Below are 16,303 nucleotides of genomic sequence, written 5' to 3'. Positions count from 1 at the left end.
AGTACTGGAGTATTAGCCGTAACTGGACAACTAAGACTTTTAATGGAGGTAATACAGTAAACTTACCAGTGAATTTTTATGATGTAAAGAAGAACTGTATTCCCCATTACTGTACCTTCGGTGTTTGCCCAAAACTGGAGCAGCTTTTTCAACTTAAGTGTCAATAGGTGGACAGATGGGAGAAACCAGAAGGAAGAGGAGGAAGGGGAAGGTGGAACATAGGACAAACAACAATATCAAATTATGTTTTCTCAGGGAACTGGTTAAGAATACTCAAAAACATTAAACTGACCAAAAACTTATGAAAACAATAGCTGTGGAACACAAGGTAGACAGAATAGTTTTCAAAACGTCTTAGTTTGGAGATTTTGTTGTTTGGGTTGGTTTTTGGGCTGGTTTTTTTTGTTGGTTTTTTTTTTTTTTTTTTGACACAATCTTCATATCCATCAACACTGGCTCCATATAAGACACACACCTGACAAAAACATGCAAACTCTCAATGCTCTCATTGTCACTGGGCTTCCAAAGAAACCAAAATGACCAAAGATTAAAAAGAAAAAAAAAAAGGGGGGGGGGGGGGGGGGGGAGGGAGGGGAACCGCAACAGAAAAAACCCTTAAAGAACAGTAAAAGACAAAGAGGGCAATTCAAGCAGCACTTCAGTCTTAATCTGCTAAAAATGCTCAAATGATAATTTATTAACAAGATATGATCACATGATCACATTTGTCTGTATATGTAACAACACTTACGTGAAAGCAGTCTTTAACATCCATATTTTTGTGAGGGAAGGCTGATGGATTATTAAAAGACTTAAAACTGTACAAGTATAAACATGAAAAATGCTGATTAAGGATAATGTTTACATAAATATTGGCAGTTTTTGTTGGGAGAAAAAAAAGTAATAGCATAATCCATTTCATTTAACTAACCAAATATTTTGTTTTATACCTTTTAAAGTTTTAAAATACAACCTGGAAAAGTAACCCTGATCTGTATCCAGCCGGCACGTAATGAGAGTCAGTGTTCTGTATACATGTGTGCATGTAGGTATACACGCACACACTGGCTTGCACACACTACTTCAAATTTCATTAGAAAGCAAATCATGGTTAATGGCTGTATGATTCACAGATGCAATGCCGCTATCGTCCTCATTTGTGGCAGGCATAAAGGCAGATGTATAAGGAAACAGTTTATGACATGCTGCTTGATATTCTTCACATTGAGTGTGGCAGCTTCCAAAACTGCCATCAAGCAGTGCCTCAAAAACCTTTGTTAATGTCTGAAGAAACAAAAGTAACAGTTAATAAATGTGCTTTACAATTGTCTTATTACTAAAAAGATGTATTATTAAATAATACTAATCTGAGCAAGCAGGTTCTCTGTTGATATTCAGGTATTTTATAGTTATACTTAGGGGACAAAATTTGAAATCCCATTCTTTCAAATACTAATAATTTATCATAATACATGAAGCATGTACATTATCCTACAATTAAGCATACATTATTCAAGAACCTACAGATTTTTTGGCTTTAAATACTGTATTTTTTACCTTCACATTTTTGTCTCTCATGTTTTTATCCAACCTAGTGGCAACAGCAATTGCTTTTTCTTGTCTTGATTTGTCCAGGAAATACATCATCTTTGCACCTGATCACAAGAAAGAACACAACAGTTACCTAACAACAGTCCTAAAAGAGCACTTAGTAGGCAGACACACAGAATCCAGCGTGAATTAGGACTTCTTGCAAGCTTTAATAAACGTTCTTTTCCTCCCTTATTCCCTCCTTTAAAACTAACAAAGCTAAAGCTACTTTGAAATTTATTAGAAGCATAAGTATCAACTAACACAGGAGATCGGCTTCTGCAGAAGTGTAATGCCTCACTTTACTGAGGATCAATCAGTCAAGAGACAGTAAGACCAAGCTGGGCTACTAACCTGGAGCCAAGTAAAACAGCTTACATACAAAGAAAGTGTAACACAAGTCTGGTTCTTTACTTGGACTAGACTACACTGGTAAGAAGACAGACGTTGCATTAACCTAACTATACAGCTTCTTAGACCACAAAGAGTTTATTGAAAAACTGGCCTGGCATCTCTGCAAAATACCGTGTTGCTCTTTTTATCATAGCTGCTTTAATTTGTCATCTTAATGAATACACAGGCATTTCATATACTTGTCCCAAATACAATGTCCAGACACACCCCACTACGTAATCTACTACAGGAACATAAGGCTTAAGAAATAATTTCACTGAAAAAGTGAAAAACCCTCATTCTGAGTATACTGTCTCTTCCTGCTCAATTCCTCAATTATTAAATATGTTTTCCTAAGTAAAGCTTCCTAGTTCTTATTGCTTTTTGTGTCCAGAAGGTTTCAGAAAATTGTTAGACTGAGTCTGTGTGGGTTTGAGTTGTCATTATCTAGGTTAAGTTTGACACATTTTGTTTAAAGTCTGGCAAGCTATGGTATGGAAACTCAAAAGCAATTAAAATTCTGCTTGCAATTTTTTTACTAGTAAACATTTTAAGCTAAGAAAACACTCGTTTGTACCCTACTAGCAGCTATGTATAGCTCTTCTGCACAAATAGTGTAAGAGTGCCATGTTTCAACATTTTAATTGTTGACCATGAAGCAGAAAAACAGAAGTAGGGTAACAAGTTTGTCGTGTAATTTTTATTGATGCTGTTGCTACTTGACAAACCTGTGAGAAGGAACAGAGACATTCCAGCTGATAACAGGGAAAAGCACTGCTTCTAATGTATTGGATTTTCTGGTTTGTATTTCCTAATAATTTCAAAACTAGAAGCTGCTACAGGAGCGATGATGTTGCTTCCATATTTGAGTATCTGTGGTGGTTTGATCACACTTTTTTGGAGGTAAGAAACAGGTTCCTTATGTATCTTATAAAAAAAGTGAATGAGTTGGGTTTGAATTCTTTTTAACATGGTAAAAGCAAGCAAAAACCCACAATGTAAAAATGTTAATTTCTGCCTTACTGGTTTTATGTACAATTTATGCACTGCAGATTAAGATTCTGGATTTAAGTCATCTCCTTTTCAGGAGCATTAAAAAATTAAACAAACCTGACAGTTGGTGCTGAATGGAGGTAGCATTGTGTTTGAGAAATTCTTCATTAAAACTTTCCAAGTTTTTATTAACAAAGATTTTCTGCATTTCTTGAGTTAGAACCTTGCTCACAATTTCTGGGAGGTTACTATGGTCAGATACTAGAAGGGGGAAGAAAGAGGGAGAGAAGCAAAAAAGCCATTTAAACAACTGTAGACAGTAGCGTGAAACCGTAAACATCACTACTAAAATTCCCATTTCTAAAATTTGGGCACATAAACACAAATCTCAGTTCAAAACAGGTCAACACAAGCATTAGTGATGCATTTATAGATAAAACATTCATAAAGTGCAGCAGAAAGTTAACATGACAGGGCACAAGTTCACAACGCGTACTTTGCTTCTGTCAGAATTTCTCCCCCATATCTTCCACCTATTTCCTTAAAACTTAAAAAACTTAAAGAATTTCAGTGATCTTTGGAACACCTACTCTGTGAAATTTAGCCATGAGTTATTTAGTCTACCCAATTAATGGGGAAAGGAGTATAATATAATACAAACACAGTACCCTGTGTAACACAGCCTGTGCTTTCTTCAGTATTAGCATAAAACCCAAACCATTTATTTTTCATCAACAGTTTGTGTTTCAAGTGCATTTACACACTACAAAACTATGTGATTATGTCCTTGTACAGTATAACCTCCTGTATCTTTATACAGGCATACTTCCTACATACATACCAGCTTTAGAGAATTTAATCAAGCACTCATGTAGCCATGGGTTATTACTGTCAATAGCAAAAGCTCTTTTGACAGACTGTAACATTAACAGAAACTTTCCTGTGGAAAGGAGAAAACACAAAAACATACCAAGATTAAGAATACAGAACTTTTTATATCAACTACTATTTTACTTTAGTAAATCTTGTACAAACATGAGAAACATCACACAATTAGAAAGGACATTTATTTTTCTCCTCCAAATTGCTTAGTAAAATAGAAATGCCTGCTACTTGAACTCTGGCAACACTACATAACATTCTTATCCATTTGGCTTTGTTTTTCCCTGGATAATTTAAGATCACACTGCAAATATCTTTCTAAAGCATTTATTAGCATATACTACAACTTACTTTGTCTTAGGTTTTTTAGCTTGTTTTAAGGGTGGCTAAACAAAAACTGTATTTCCCCCTTATTATTATTATTACATATGATGACAACCCCAGTTTCAGTCAAGTAAATACCTATTCCAGACCACTTTAGGGTACGCTCAGGTAACACAGGCAGCAGTGAAGGGTTACAATTCTGTAGAGCAAAAATAAAATCATGCAGTACTTTACCTTTTCTAAAGTATATTTCAAATGCTAATAAATGTGTTTCTATCTCATCTCCAATAAGATTTTTAAGTGGTATAAGGAATTTAATGGCTTCTTCTAATGGATTTTCTACCTGTTTTAATAAAAACACAGTGAAATTTAAAGCTTAAAATAGGAATCAAATAAAAACTACCAAAGACAGTTTCTGCTATTCAGAGCATTTAAATACTCAGAGGCCAAAGGTGAACTGTAGAGAGTTTTCTGAATTAAACTGAATCACAACATTTTATTTGACCACCAGGATTTAGAAGTGTTTACTCATGACTTCATGCTGACAAAGTCAACATCATTGCTAACTCTGGCATGGCTTATGTAATGCACTTGTTGTTATAATTTAGCATTAGGAAACAATGAAATATAACCACCTTAGACAGCACGCTTAAATTTCTGAAGTTAGTGCGATAAAGGAGACAATTCTTTGCGCTCAGAGATACAATGGCTCATGTCTTCAAATTTGGTGAACTGTGAACTTATTTCTGTTAGTTCTTCCTCTATTCAATGTATGAAACCCAGAATTCTTGAAGCAAGAACCATGTTTCTGCTCAGTATCTATTTTAATGGAGGATGCTTAATGTTAAAAAACAAAAACAAACCAAAATTTAAAGTAACAGTATTTTAATAGAGAACTTTGGTTTATTAGAGGAAAAATGTTACTTTTCTTTAGTGTAAATAGACTACACACTTTTGTGTGCAAAAAAGATTTTATAAAAACCACTGGATTCTTTTAAGAGAACCTGATAGTAATCCCACATTATAGGCTTTTTATGATAATCACATGAATTTAACATGAAAGACCATGCTAACCCTTTCCAGTTTTTCAGGAATCAGCTCTTCCCTGGGCCCACTAGTTTCCTCCTCCTCTTCATCTCGCTTCTTCTTTTGATTCTTTTGTTGTCGCTCTCTTTCTGCATGTTTTCTTTCCTCTTCCAGTTTTGCTTTCTTCTGTGCTCTTCTTTGCTTACTAAGCATTTTTTTCAATTCTTTGGCTGAGAGATTTTCTACAGATCAACAAAGCGACAAAGAATTTAATTAAAAATCTTTCCTGCAAATGCCATAACATAGTTCTATGGATACAAGCAAAAACTAGTATTATTTGGGGTGAGAAGAGGTAAAATATTCTGGCATATATTAGCAGGATCATTATAAGAATATTTAGGTTGCTTGCTGTGTTCAGATTTTGACTGGACTAACATTTAGATAAACCAAGAAGGTTTGACAGTTGCATGAAAAGCAGAACACAGAAAACATGTTTTCCTACAGGTTCACATAGAAGTGAGGAACCTTCAGACTTTCCATTCACCCCTCTTCTCCTTCCTTGCTGTCCTGCTGACCTAACCAGTTTATCCAGTCTCATACTGTAGTTTCCACTCTGCTTACCGTGGTGTCTGAGAACAGCTGCACTACTATCATAGCAATGAACAGAAGAACAGGCTGCTGGGGGGCTAACGTATATTTTTTGCGGCTGTGACATCACTATCTCTTCTGGACTAGCCACCATTCTGAGAGGGAAGCAAGCATTCTTTCTACCCCATTCACACAGTGCTGTTTTCCCCTGTGCATGAGCCTATTGAATCCCAAAGCACAGCAGGCAAATGAACTAACATGATGTGACTTCTTACTCTTCCCCATCTTAGTTTCTGTGACATACCACATGTGAGCCACACCTCACAGGTTGCCTCAGAAAGTCTGCTTTCCATTTAACACTTGTTTTAAATCGTTTCCTAAATGTACTGATTTTGCTAATACACACCCATGTATTCTTTGATCCTGAAGTTAAATGAAAAATTGTAAAATGTAGCAAGTTAAATACACTAAATCAAAATGAAATTATTACAATTCAGACTGCTTTCCCAGAAAATCCACCCACTGCTTCATAATTCATCTGTTAATGACATTTATCTTTTGTTTAGTTTAAATGAATGAATGGCAGAGCTAAATTTGATTTTTCCTCTCAATATTCTGAAATGCCACTCCTCCCAAGGTACTCCTGCTGGGTTCATTCATACACTAGTTTTTTAATATGATGAGAGGAGAAGAAGAAACCTGTAGCATGTTATCTATGATCTCTCTTCAGTTATTAAATCATGACACAAACCAGGAAAAAGTTGTGTATGTTACAACTCATATTTACTCTCTAGCACACAAATTACTCAGATTAATAAGCTTTTACACATGTCATACACATATGAACCTCCATTATGGATACCTGAATTCACTTCTTGTTCTTTGCTTTCATTGGTAAGAGGATTATCATGGAGCTTCAAGTAGATTTCAATTGCTGACTGAGCAGCCTTGAAGTAGAAGGCATGTTTCCTGAGCACATCTTCTAATCTCAGAAGGTCTACATAGGCACGAAGAGTCATCTTTCTCATGCAGTATGTGTGGAAGTCAAATTGATCGTCCGTTATCTCAAAAAAATGCTTCAAATAAAAAAAACAACACAGAACTTTTAGGCACTTCCTCCACTTAGTCTGATTTTTAATTAGATGGAGGTGAATACATCAGTTACAGCTGATGTTATTTACAGGCAATATTGCACAGGCATAGCAATGTCCTTATAATACTGACTGTCCAAGAGAACCTCTCAGTAGGAAAGAAAACCCACCCAGGAAAATCTCATTTTGTTAACAAAAACTATAATGTGATTTTTCAAAGACTTCTGAGAACAATGCTGATAAAACACCCATGTTTTAGTTGTTGCTAAGTAGCACTTACCCTGATCAAGGACTTTTCAGTCTCTCATGCTCTGCCAGTGAGGAGGGGCACAAGAAGCTGTGAGGGAGCAGAGACAGGACACCTGACCCAAACTAGCCAAAGGGGTATTCCATACCACAGCACATCATGCCCAGTATATAAGCTGGGGGGAGTTACCCGCAAGGGGCCAATTGCTCCTCAGGTCAGGCTGGGTATTGGTCAGTGGGTGGTGAGAGACTGTACTGTGCAGTACTTGGGTTTGTTTGTTTTATTTCTCTCTATATATTATTATTACCATAATTCAATTATTAACTGTTCTTATCTCAACCCACAGGTTTCAGCTTTTTTCCGATTCTCCTCCCCATCCCCATCAGTGGGGTGGTGAGCAAGCAGCTGTGTGGGCTTAAACCACAACAACATGGTATTTTACATGGAATCCTTCTCACTTCAAGTAATTGTTTTTCTACATAATAGCTAGGGATGACATCTACTGCAATAAATCATCAAATATTAACCTATTTTTAAAAATCACTATATGGACACTTTATATGCAAACAAAATCATGCTGATTACATCAACAAATACTTTCAATAGTGTACAAGAAATACTGGGAAGGAAATTGATGGTGTTTGCACCTACTTACCCTTTCTACTTCGTGACATTTTTTCAAGGCATCACCATACTTCCCTAACCTCTGATAAGCTGCAGCACATTCAGTCTGGAACCACATACACTGCATCTCATTTAGGTTCTCCATTGCAGAAGTTCCTTCCTGAAATAAGGGTCATTATCACTTTTTGCTATTACAATTTACCAGCTGCTTCTTTCACCTACAGTTAGTTCAAGGCCATTAGTAGGAAACAATCAATCCTTCAATTGTTAGGAATACAACAGAAACTGGATAAAACCACCCAGCAATCGAGAATAATTCCTGTGATACACTATGTCTCCCAAGATAAAGGTATAAATTTAAATGATATAAAAAATGAGTAGTATTATCTCAACAAGATTAGTGTCTCAACATTTAACTCATGCTTGTAAACACAATCTTACTTTCGTAGTTTGGGGGCAGAAAACAACACTATTTTTAAAAAACGTAAAAGTTCAGCAAATAAGTTTTGTTGGGTTTTCACCCCCCTAACAGGCAAGTGGCATCTACTAGTTTACTTTATCCACCAATATACTTACTGCGTTATCATGTAGTATGAACAACTTAGTTTTAGAAATTCATAGTCTAAATAAATGAAGTTGTGTTTTTACTTCATACTTTTTTCAAGGAAAAAAATCCTAGGATTTATTCTTTCTAGTTTCAATGCTCTAGATTAAGAACAAACAAACTGGAAGCATGTTCCACACATCATAAATGCTAGCCACCAAGTCTTCACATCAGTCTTTATATTAGAAAGAAAACCCTGTTCAACTCACATTTATTTATTTACGTAAGATCTATCCTATGTTACCACGTATCTATGCTAGAGTTCTGTGTCTGCTGCTCTAACACAACGTACACAATGAGTTCTAGTGACTTTCAGTAATTCCTAGAAATATCTAGAAAGAATGGATTCAATTTCAAGTATTTTCACACCTAAAATTAAGGAGATAATTCATTTATGTGCTCTAGGAAATCCCACCAAGTAGCTTCTTCATAGTTAGTTACATAAATGATATGGAAATCTTGGTCCCCAGCACAAGAGGGGCATGAGCCTGTTACAGCAGGTCCAGATGAGGGCCATGAAAAATCAGAGGCTTGAAACACCTCCCCTGCAAAGAAAGGCTGAGAGATGGGTTTTTCAGCCTGGAGAAGAGAAGCTCCAGAGAGACCTTACCCCAGTCTTTCAACACGTAAAGGGGACTTATAAGGAAGACTAAGACTTTCCACCAGGGCCCCTTGTGACAGGACAATGAGTAACAGTTTTAAACTGAAAGAGAATAGGCTTATATTGTATGTAAGGAAGAAATTCTTTACTTTGAGCACGATGAGACACTGGCACAGGTTGCCCAGAGACGCTGCGGATGCCCCAACCCTTGAAGTTTTCGAAGTCAGGCTGGATGTGGCTTTGAGCAACCTGATTTTTGAAAGGTGTCCCCATCCATAGCGGGGGAGTTGAAGCAGATAATCCTTAAAAGGCGTCTTTCAACCCAAACAAGTCTATGATTCTATAGAGTTATTTACCAGTAAGAGCATTATCTTAAAAATGAACACTAATAGAAGACAGTTTGGGGTGGGTTTTTTGGTCAGGAGTTACACGAGTAAAAAATAAACTGCCAGGTGCAAATAAACCCTCTCTTTGCTAAAGCAATGTACTTACCCTCGTGAATTTAGAGCACATCTCCTCTGCATCCTTGACCATATTTGCTCGCAACATGTATTTAGCACACTTAGAATTGATAAATCTGTCTGCAGTATCCAAAGACTGTGCTTCATCCATCCATTTGGCAGCTTCCTTGAGGTTACCTACATGCTGTTAAGAAGAAATTAAATAGTTAACTTTCAGTACAAGCCTGCTATTGACAGACTCCTGAAATCTATAGCTATTGGTATTTGCCTCTGAGAAATAACAAAAGGCAGTGTTACAATTTGCTGTAGGTTCTGACTCGCTTTTCAAAACCTAGACAAAAGGGTTTTCACTGTTTTCCTGACAAAACAATGCCCAAAGAGAAACCCACATGAAAACCAATGCCCATAACCACTGCTAACTGAAATACTAGACACACAGCCACACCAGTTTGATGTGGGCTTGTTTTTTTTTAATATATAAACTAGGTACTCCACATAGCCAAAACAGCTTTTTACCTTGTAAATTTTTGCTTTTAAGTAGAAGAGTTCTATCAATGTTGGAGTGCTGGCAATTGCAGTATTAATGTAATCCAAGGCCAGAGAACACTGTCCAAGTTTGTCAAAGTGTTGTGCCAGGAAATACCGAACCCAAAGCAGTGTCGTTGGGGGCTCTTTCTCTCCATTTTCTGTAACAAAATCAAAAAAGGCACAGTAACCAGTAAGGTTGAAGACTGCATCTGAAGAACAAACACAAAATACAAAGCTTGGCAAATTCAGCAAGTATTTCCTTAAGTGAATTCATTCACTAGAAGCTATTACAACTACTTTCTTGAAAAGTATTAGCACTCCAACAGTTCTTGATAACTGCCATAAACAGTATTAGTGATTACAGGGTAATTAACAGAAGATCACAGAAACTTACCACATGTACTAAAAAGATCACAAGTTTTCAAAGAGGTTTCATAACCTGTAACGAGTTCTTGGATTGTAGAAACCTGCATATAAAAAGAAAAATCACCGCAAGTTATGCTTTACTATCATGTTTATAAATTAACACATTGAAAAACAGATGAGCAAAATCAGAGAAACTATATTAATTACTTGATTTGGAAAAAATTGGATGTATCCTCACATAGTCTACCTCACTTCTCACCAGCTTCCTTTGATCACCCATTTTAACTGGTGATAGGGCAGGGAAACAGGTGTAATCTTTGGCAGCTTACAGAATAAAGTAAGTACATTTGATTAGTATTGATTTTAAGTTGGATTTTGGAAATTTTATTAATTTATGTTACTAGCTCTTAAGTGGCCAAACTGAGCCAACTGAAGAGAGGTGCTTCGGAAAAGCCTCTGCATGAACTTACCATAAAAATATAGAAGAGGATTCTGTGGTTTTCTGACAGGCTGATGTGTATGATTAAAGAATTTTTTTTTTTCTCCTTGAAAAGGTGCTGTTGCCTACAATATGGGCTACCTCTTTTTACACAACAATGTCTAGTCTATACTGATTGATTTAAGGCTAAGACTTTCTGAAATCAGACCTTGTCAACAACGTTGTTGCTTAGCCGGAGGCTGAAGACTCAAAATTCACCCAAGAGTTTTGAACTCACTATACAAGTTTGATATCTATAATACATACAGCTGCTAGTATCAGTGCTCTTCTTGACCATGAACTATTCCAATACCAGGCCCACGACTTACAACTGCCAGGTAGTATTCTAAGCATTTTATGAAATGCTCAACCTGTTTTGTAGTTATATTCTAAACACATCTGCCATATCCAGCAAGCAACCAGCCTCTTAAGGAAACAACGCTAAAGAAAGCAAGCAGTATGACTTATGTATGTATGTACCCAAAACACAGAAGGGACTTAAATAAGATCTTACTGTAAGCATAGCAGGATAATACCTACATTAGCCAAGTAGGTGAAACCTATAGATGGTAAAAACCTAAAACTTCAATGGTTAAAATATGATCCTACATTAAAAAAAAAAAAGTTGCATGACTAAAATAAGAAGTATTGTGAAGAGAGTGAAATTTAAAAAAGCAGGATTTGACAAAGCACACATCCAAAGCACTTTAAGATATACTTTGGGAGAGGAGAGGAAGAGAAAAAAAAAAAAATCTTGTTCTGGAAGATCAAAGTATACAATTTGAAGGTTACTACTTCATTTAACCTAATTCAGCAGAACAGGCAAGAAATGCCAAACATTTGTTTCAAAGAGAGCAGAGGCGGTGTCACACCCAAGTCATACACAGCCAGGGGAAACATCAGAAATGTAATAAAAGGTATAAACATTCTAGAAAGCTCTGGGCAAATCTCGTAAGAAATTGTTTCTGGCAGCAAAATCTCATCAAACACAATAAAATGTTACTAGACCTCAAATAACTATGGAGTGATAAAGGACTCTAAAAAAGTCACAAATAAATGGACAAAACCAAATAAGTGCATTAAGCTGTTGTCTGGCCTCAGACATCTATTTACTAAAAGAAACCTTCCAACAATATCAGAAAAATCTTTGAAGATTCTCTTCTCTAAAATGAGGTTAAATGCAAAAGTAAGCATCTGCTTCAGGCAGCAGACTTGCAGCATTTATGTGCAACAGGGTAAGTGTTACTTCCTTGTAGCTTAAAAGTATTCCCAAAGTTATTTTCATCTAGCTGTCAGTAAGCTCAAATTCCTTTAAGACCAACCAGCTTTGCTAGACTGCAGGTGAACGGTGCAAATGTAGAAAGACCCTTTCCACACCACTACACTATGTATGATTTTTTTCCACTACTGTGAACTTGGAGCATGGCTTCACAGCTGGACAAAGACCATGCTATCACCAAAAGAATGGTGCCACCACCTTGGATCCACATGTCCCTGCTTTGTAACAGCAGCAATGGCTCTATCCAGCGTTACAAGTGATTCACTCCCTTCTCCATCTCAGGGTACAGAAGCGGAATTACTAGACCCATCATCAGGGAGGCTGGCAGAAGACAGATGTGGGATTGTGAGTGAAATAAACAACAGTGAAATGAAATTCTCTGATCTCCAGGTGATGGAGAATACTAAACTGTACTATGTTTTAAACAATGCCAACTTCTTTTGAATTCAGAACTCTGCAGTGGTTTTGGCTTCTACAGTCCAAGAAAATACACTGGGAATGTCATTTGGAAAACTACTTTGAACGATACATTTGGAAACAACTATTCAGTGAATGCAACAGCTACAAGCAATGCAAATCAGGTAGTTTGCTTACTGCAGATGTTCTTGATGGAAATGACAGTATCTTTGTTTCTCATGACTACTCAGAAACTTTTTCCTCCCTTCTTATGCTTATGCTTCATCCTCTTACTAGTAATTTAGGAAGATAATTTCTGGTTCATGTCCTGCTTCGGGGAACAAATTATCTGGAAATATGAACCCCAATTTCTGCATCATATTAGCTGTAGATTTAGTAGTAAAAATCTGTCTCTTGGATTTACTACCCTCTATTATCCGTATTCTACAGTCACCACTGCCATCTCAGAGGCAGTAATATTTTACTAAACATTACAGCATTTTTCATAAAGATAATTTTACGGTTGCTAAAAACAATCAAGCTGAGGTATCTGGAAATACCACGATGCTGACCACGAGTTAATTTCAAACAGTATTACTCTAGGGAAAAAGAAATTTTGGTTATTCCCTGGGCATAGATCTGAAAAAACTGAAGGTATTATAAAAGCATAACTGAAGACATCAACAAATCTCAGGTTTTATGACAAGAACTGGTGCCACCAGTTTCCAAAGCCTCTTGAAACATCAAAATTCAGACTTCTAACCTTTGAGTTTTGAATCACACAGGTCACTACCTACAACTTTCAATTTCATTACAAAATAACAAGATAAGCATATAACTTCGTACCAAATAAGACAGAAAAACCAGAAAGCTGGTTCAGAGTTCTGGAGAAGGCCTTTGATGACATTTTGAACAGGCTTGCAGCTGGACTGTGGCACACAATAACAGTACTAAACCACCCCTTTCTTCAGCTGTCTCTTCCATCATCAGTCCATTTCTGAGACAGTAGTAATTAATCTCTCACACACACAGAAAAAAAGCTAACACAAAAAGCTGAACCCACTAAATAATGAAGAGAAATACTACAAAGATTTGGTTCCTTGCTTTTCTTTTGGTGCTATGCTCTTCACACCATTCTAAACAGAACCTTCCTCAGAAACAGCACTAAGAAAAGCTCCAATACAATGACAGCACAAACAAGAACATCTTCTGAAGTAGTATTTCTCGAATAATTTGGTTTCAAAGCTACTTCTGGTCACAGAGGCCCCTTCACAGCCTCCCTGAAAAGGGTTATATAATTACTTGTGATAGAAAAGAAAGACATGCAGCTTAGCTAGGAACTCGCACCCTCTTCTCTAGGTCCCTAGAGACACTATGCAGGTGGATACCAGCTTCAGAGCCAGTTAGGCTCTGCATACATCTGCAACCTGAAGTCCCCATCTCTACAAATGAGGATGCCTAGATGTGAACTTTCAGTCCTGAAAAATATTTCATAACTGGTACCAGAGGCACCCTTCGAATGATCTGTTTTATCTAGCACAGCGCCATCACACCGTTAACAATATTTAAATCAAGGGCACGCTGCCCATACCTTTCTGGATGAAGATAATGATGGAAAGGAAGTTTCAAATAAAGAACCTGCCAATAGACTCAAACAGGAAAAAGCTCACAGAGTCAGTCAACCACAATCAGGGGAAAAACATGGGGAAGTGGGGCTGCTACACATTAGAGAAAAGGTTTTACTACAGCCTAATGAAAACAAGCATCTTCATCTATAGCCAAGAGATGACTGGCATGAAATGAGATGTGCTTTTTATCAAGGCAGCAAAGAACAGAGCATGCCAAATACATGAGCCAGCTGGCACACTTGCACTGCACAAAAGGTCTGAGGTCAGGCTCTTCCAAACGTATCCATACAAGAAGGTGTATATGGGCAGCCACATGAAAAAGCTCCTAAAAACCTCCATTAATGGCTTGTAATCACTTTTAAATGGGAAATACACCTATTGGAGTGTCAGACACATTCAGAATTCAAAGTTAACTAAAAATCAAGAATAGCTAGAGCTCCTCTTTGCCCTGGATTAGGTTTGGAGGCGTGCCTTATGACACATGACTGCCAGTAAACTGCATGTCTTCTTCAACAATACAGCTGCACCGCATTAAGTTTGTAATCAGTATGCACTTGACTATATACACCATCAAATCCTACTGTGATTAAGTATCTCAAAATAATGCTAACTTGCTGTATAAATGAAGACTACTATTGCTGTCTTTTGCTGCTAGCACTGGGAACAGCTACTCCTGAAACAGAACAAGTGATACAATGTCAATACCACCAACAGATACACAAGCTATCTCAAATATCTCCAGAAGAAAAAGCTTCCTTTATTTAACTAAGCAAGTTTAGTTTGTATTTGTCATTCAAAAAGTAAATTGTAACATGGTATTTTGTATACCTGCCCTGCTGAAACAGTGTTATTTCTTTTTTAGGGCATGCTATGCACACACACAATAAATCAAAGCTTATAGTACAAATAGCATTTGCTAAACGTTGCAATTGTTTTCTAATTTTGACTGAACCATCCAACATTTGTAGTCATATGTGACTGCATTAATCAGTTTTTGTCTCAGACATCTGCACTGGAAGCATATTTTTGTCCCATAAGTAACAGGCTTTGCACTTTTGAGCTATTAGAGAAGTCTCAGCTAGGGGATAGCTCTCGGTACACCAGCTTTGCAGACAGCAGACTACTCAAGCAGAACGGCAAATGAATCACAAGAAGAACATTCTTCATTTAAGAATTTACTGCTGCTTTGGAAAGGTCTAGCATGTGTGTGTTTACACTGAAAGTAAAACTGCACAAGCTCCTCTGGAGCTGGGTAACAGCATTACAAGATCAGTTTCATGTTAAACAAAACAAACCTTAAGCAGGATGACTACAAATACAAGAGCGAGCCACAAATTTTAAGTGCTTCAAATGTAACAAGTTAAATATTAAACCAACTCTTTAAAGACGTTATTTTAAAAGCAATACTCCTTGAGTATCTTTATAAATAAACTGCTAGGGCACCTACTTGGGATGGAAAAAAGTAGGACTCAGCCAGACTTGGAAATGAGGTCTTAACTTTGAGACTACCGGGAACTGTCAGAATTGCTCAATCTTCTTCATAAATGTAGCATCTTTCCATTCAGAAAATAAAAGTACGACTTGCAGCCTAGAAAGCCAACCATATCCTGGGCTGCATCAAAAGGAGCATGACCAGCAGGTCGCAGGAGGTGATCCTGCCCCTCTACTCTGCTCTTGTGAGACCTCGCTTGCAGTATTGTGTACAGTTCTGGTGTCCTCAACATAAAAAGGACATGCAACTGTTGGAACAAGTCCAGAAAAGGGCCACGAGGATGATCAAGGGACTGGAGCACCTCCTGTACGAAGACAGGCTGAGAAAGTTGGGGCTGTTCAGCCTGGAGAAAAGAAGGCTGCATGGAGATGTCATGGCAACCTTTCAGTATCTGAAGGGGGGGCTATAGGGATGCTGGGGAGGGACTCTTCATTAGGGACTTTAGGGACAGGACAAAGGGTAACAGGTTAAAACTTAAACAGGGGAAGTTTAGATTGGATATAATGAGGAAGTTCTTTCCTGTGAGGGTGGTGAGGCACTGAATGGGTTGTCCAGGGAAGTTGCAAATGCTCCATCCCTGATGGTGTTCAAGGCCAGGCTGGACAGAGCCTTGGGTGGCATGGTTTAGTGTGAGGTGTCCCTGCCCATAGCAGGGGGGTTGGAACTTGGTGATCTTAAGGTCCTTTCCAACCCTAACTATTCTATTATATGA

General features: G+C 37.3%; 1 protein-coding gene across 3 annotated transcripts in view; it reads right to left on the bottom strand.

Moving 5' to 3' along the window:
- Positions 1-380: 380 nt before the first annotated feature.
- NAA16 (N-alpha-acetyltransferase 16, NatA auxiliary subunit) overlaps positions 381-16,303 on the bottom strand; it is a 61,990-nt gene continuing 46,067 nt past the window's right edge. Inside the window, exons 10-20 of one of the 3 annotated variants that reach the window (XM_057409692.1) lie at positions 10,347-10,419; positions 9,941-10,110; positions 9,456-9,608; positions 7,790-7,918; positions 6,659-6,872; positions 5,257-5,450; positions 4,417-4,525; positions 3,818-3,916; positions 3,094-3,237; positions 1,558-1,655; positions 381-1,284 (exon numbers count right to left, since the gene is read on the bottom strand). In XM_057409692.1, coding sequence (XP_057265675.1) covers positions 1,084-1,284; positions 1,558-1,655; positions 3,094-3,237; positions 3,818-3,916; positions 4,417-4,525; positions 5,257-5,450; positions 6,659-6,872; positions 7,790-7,918; positions 9,456-9,608; positions 9,941-10,110; positions 10,347-10,419 — 1,584 coding nt within the window. In that variant the 3' untranslated portion in view covers positions 381-1,083. Of the gene's footprint in view, positions 1,285-1,557; positions 1,656-3,093; positions 3,238-3,817; positions 3,917-4,416; positions 4,526-5,256; positions 5,451-6,658; positions 6,873-7,167; positions 7,225-7,789; positions 7,919-9,455; positions 9,609-9,940; positions 10,111-10,346; positions 10,420-16,303 lie in introns of those variants that run through there. The other 2 variants (XM_057409693.1, XR_008972207.1) reach the window with 2 other exon arrangements.

This window comes from Pezoporus wallicus, unplaced genomic scaffold (genome assembly GCF_028554395.1).
Source record: "Pezoporus wallicus isolate ANWC-B61680 ecotype Strahan unplaced genomic scaffold, APGP_CSIRO_Pwel_v1 contig_2543, whole genome shotgun sequence".
Taxonomy (NCBI): domain Eukaryota; kingdom Metazoa; phylum Chordata; class Aves; order Psittaciformes; family Psittacidae; genus Pezoporus; species Pezoporus wallicus.
The sequence above is the reverse complement of the archived record's forward strand: the minus strand, read 5'-3'. Positions and strand labels throughout refer to the sequence as shown.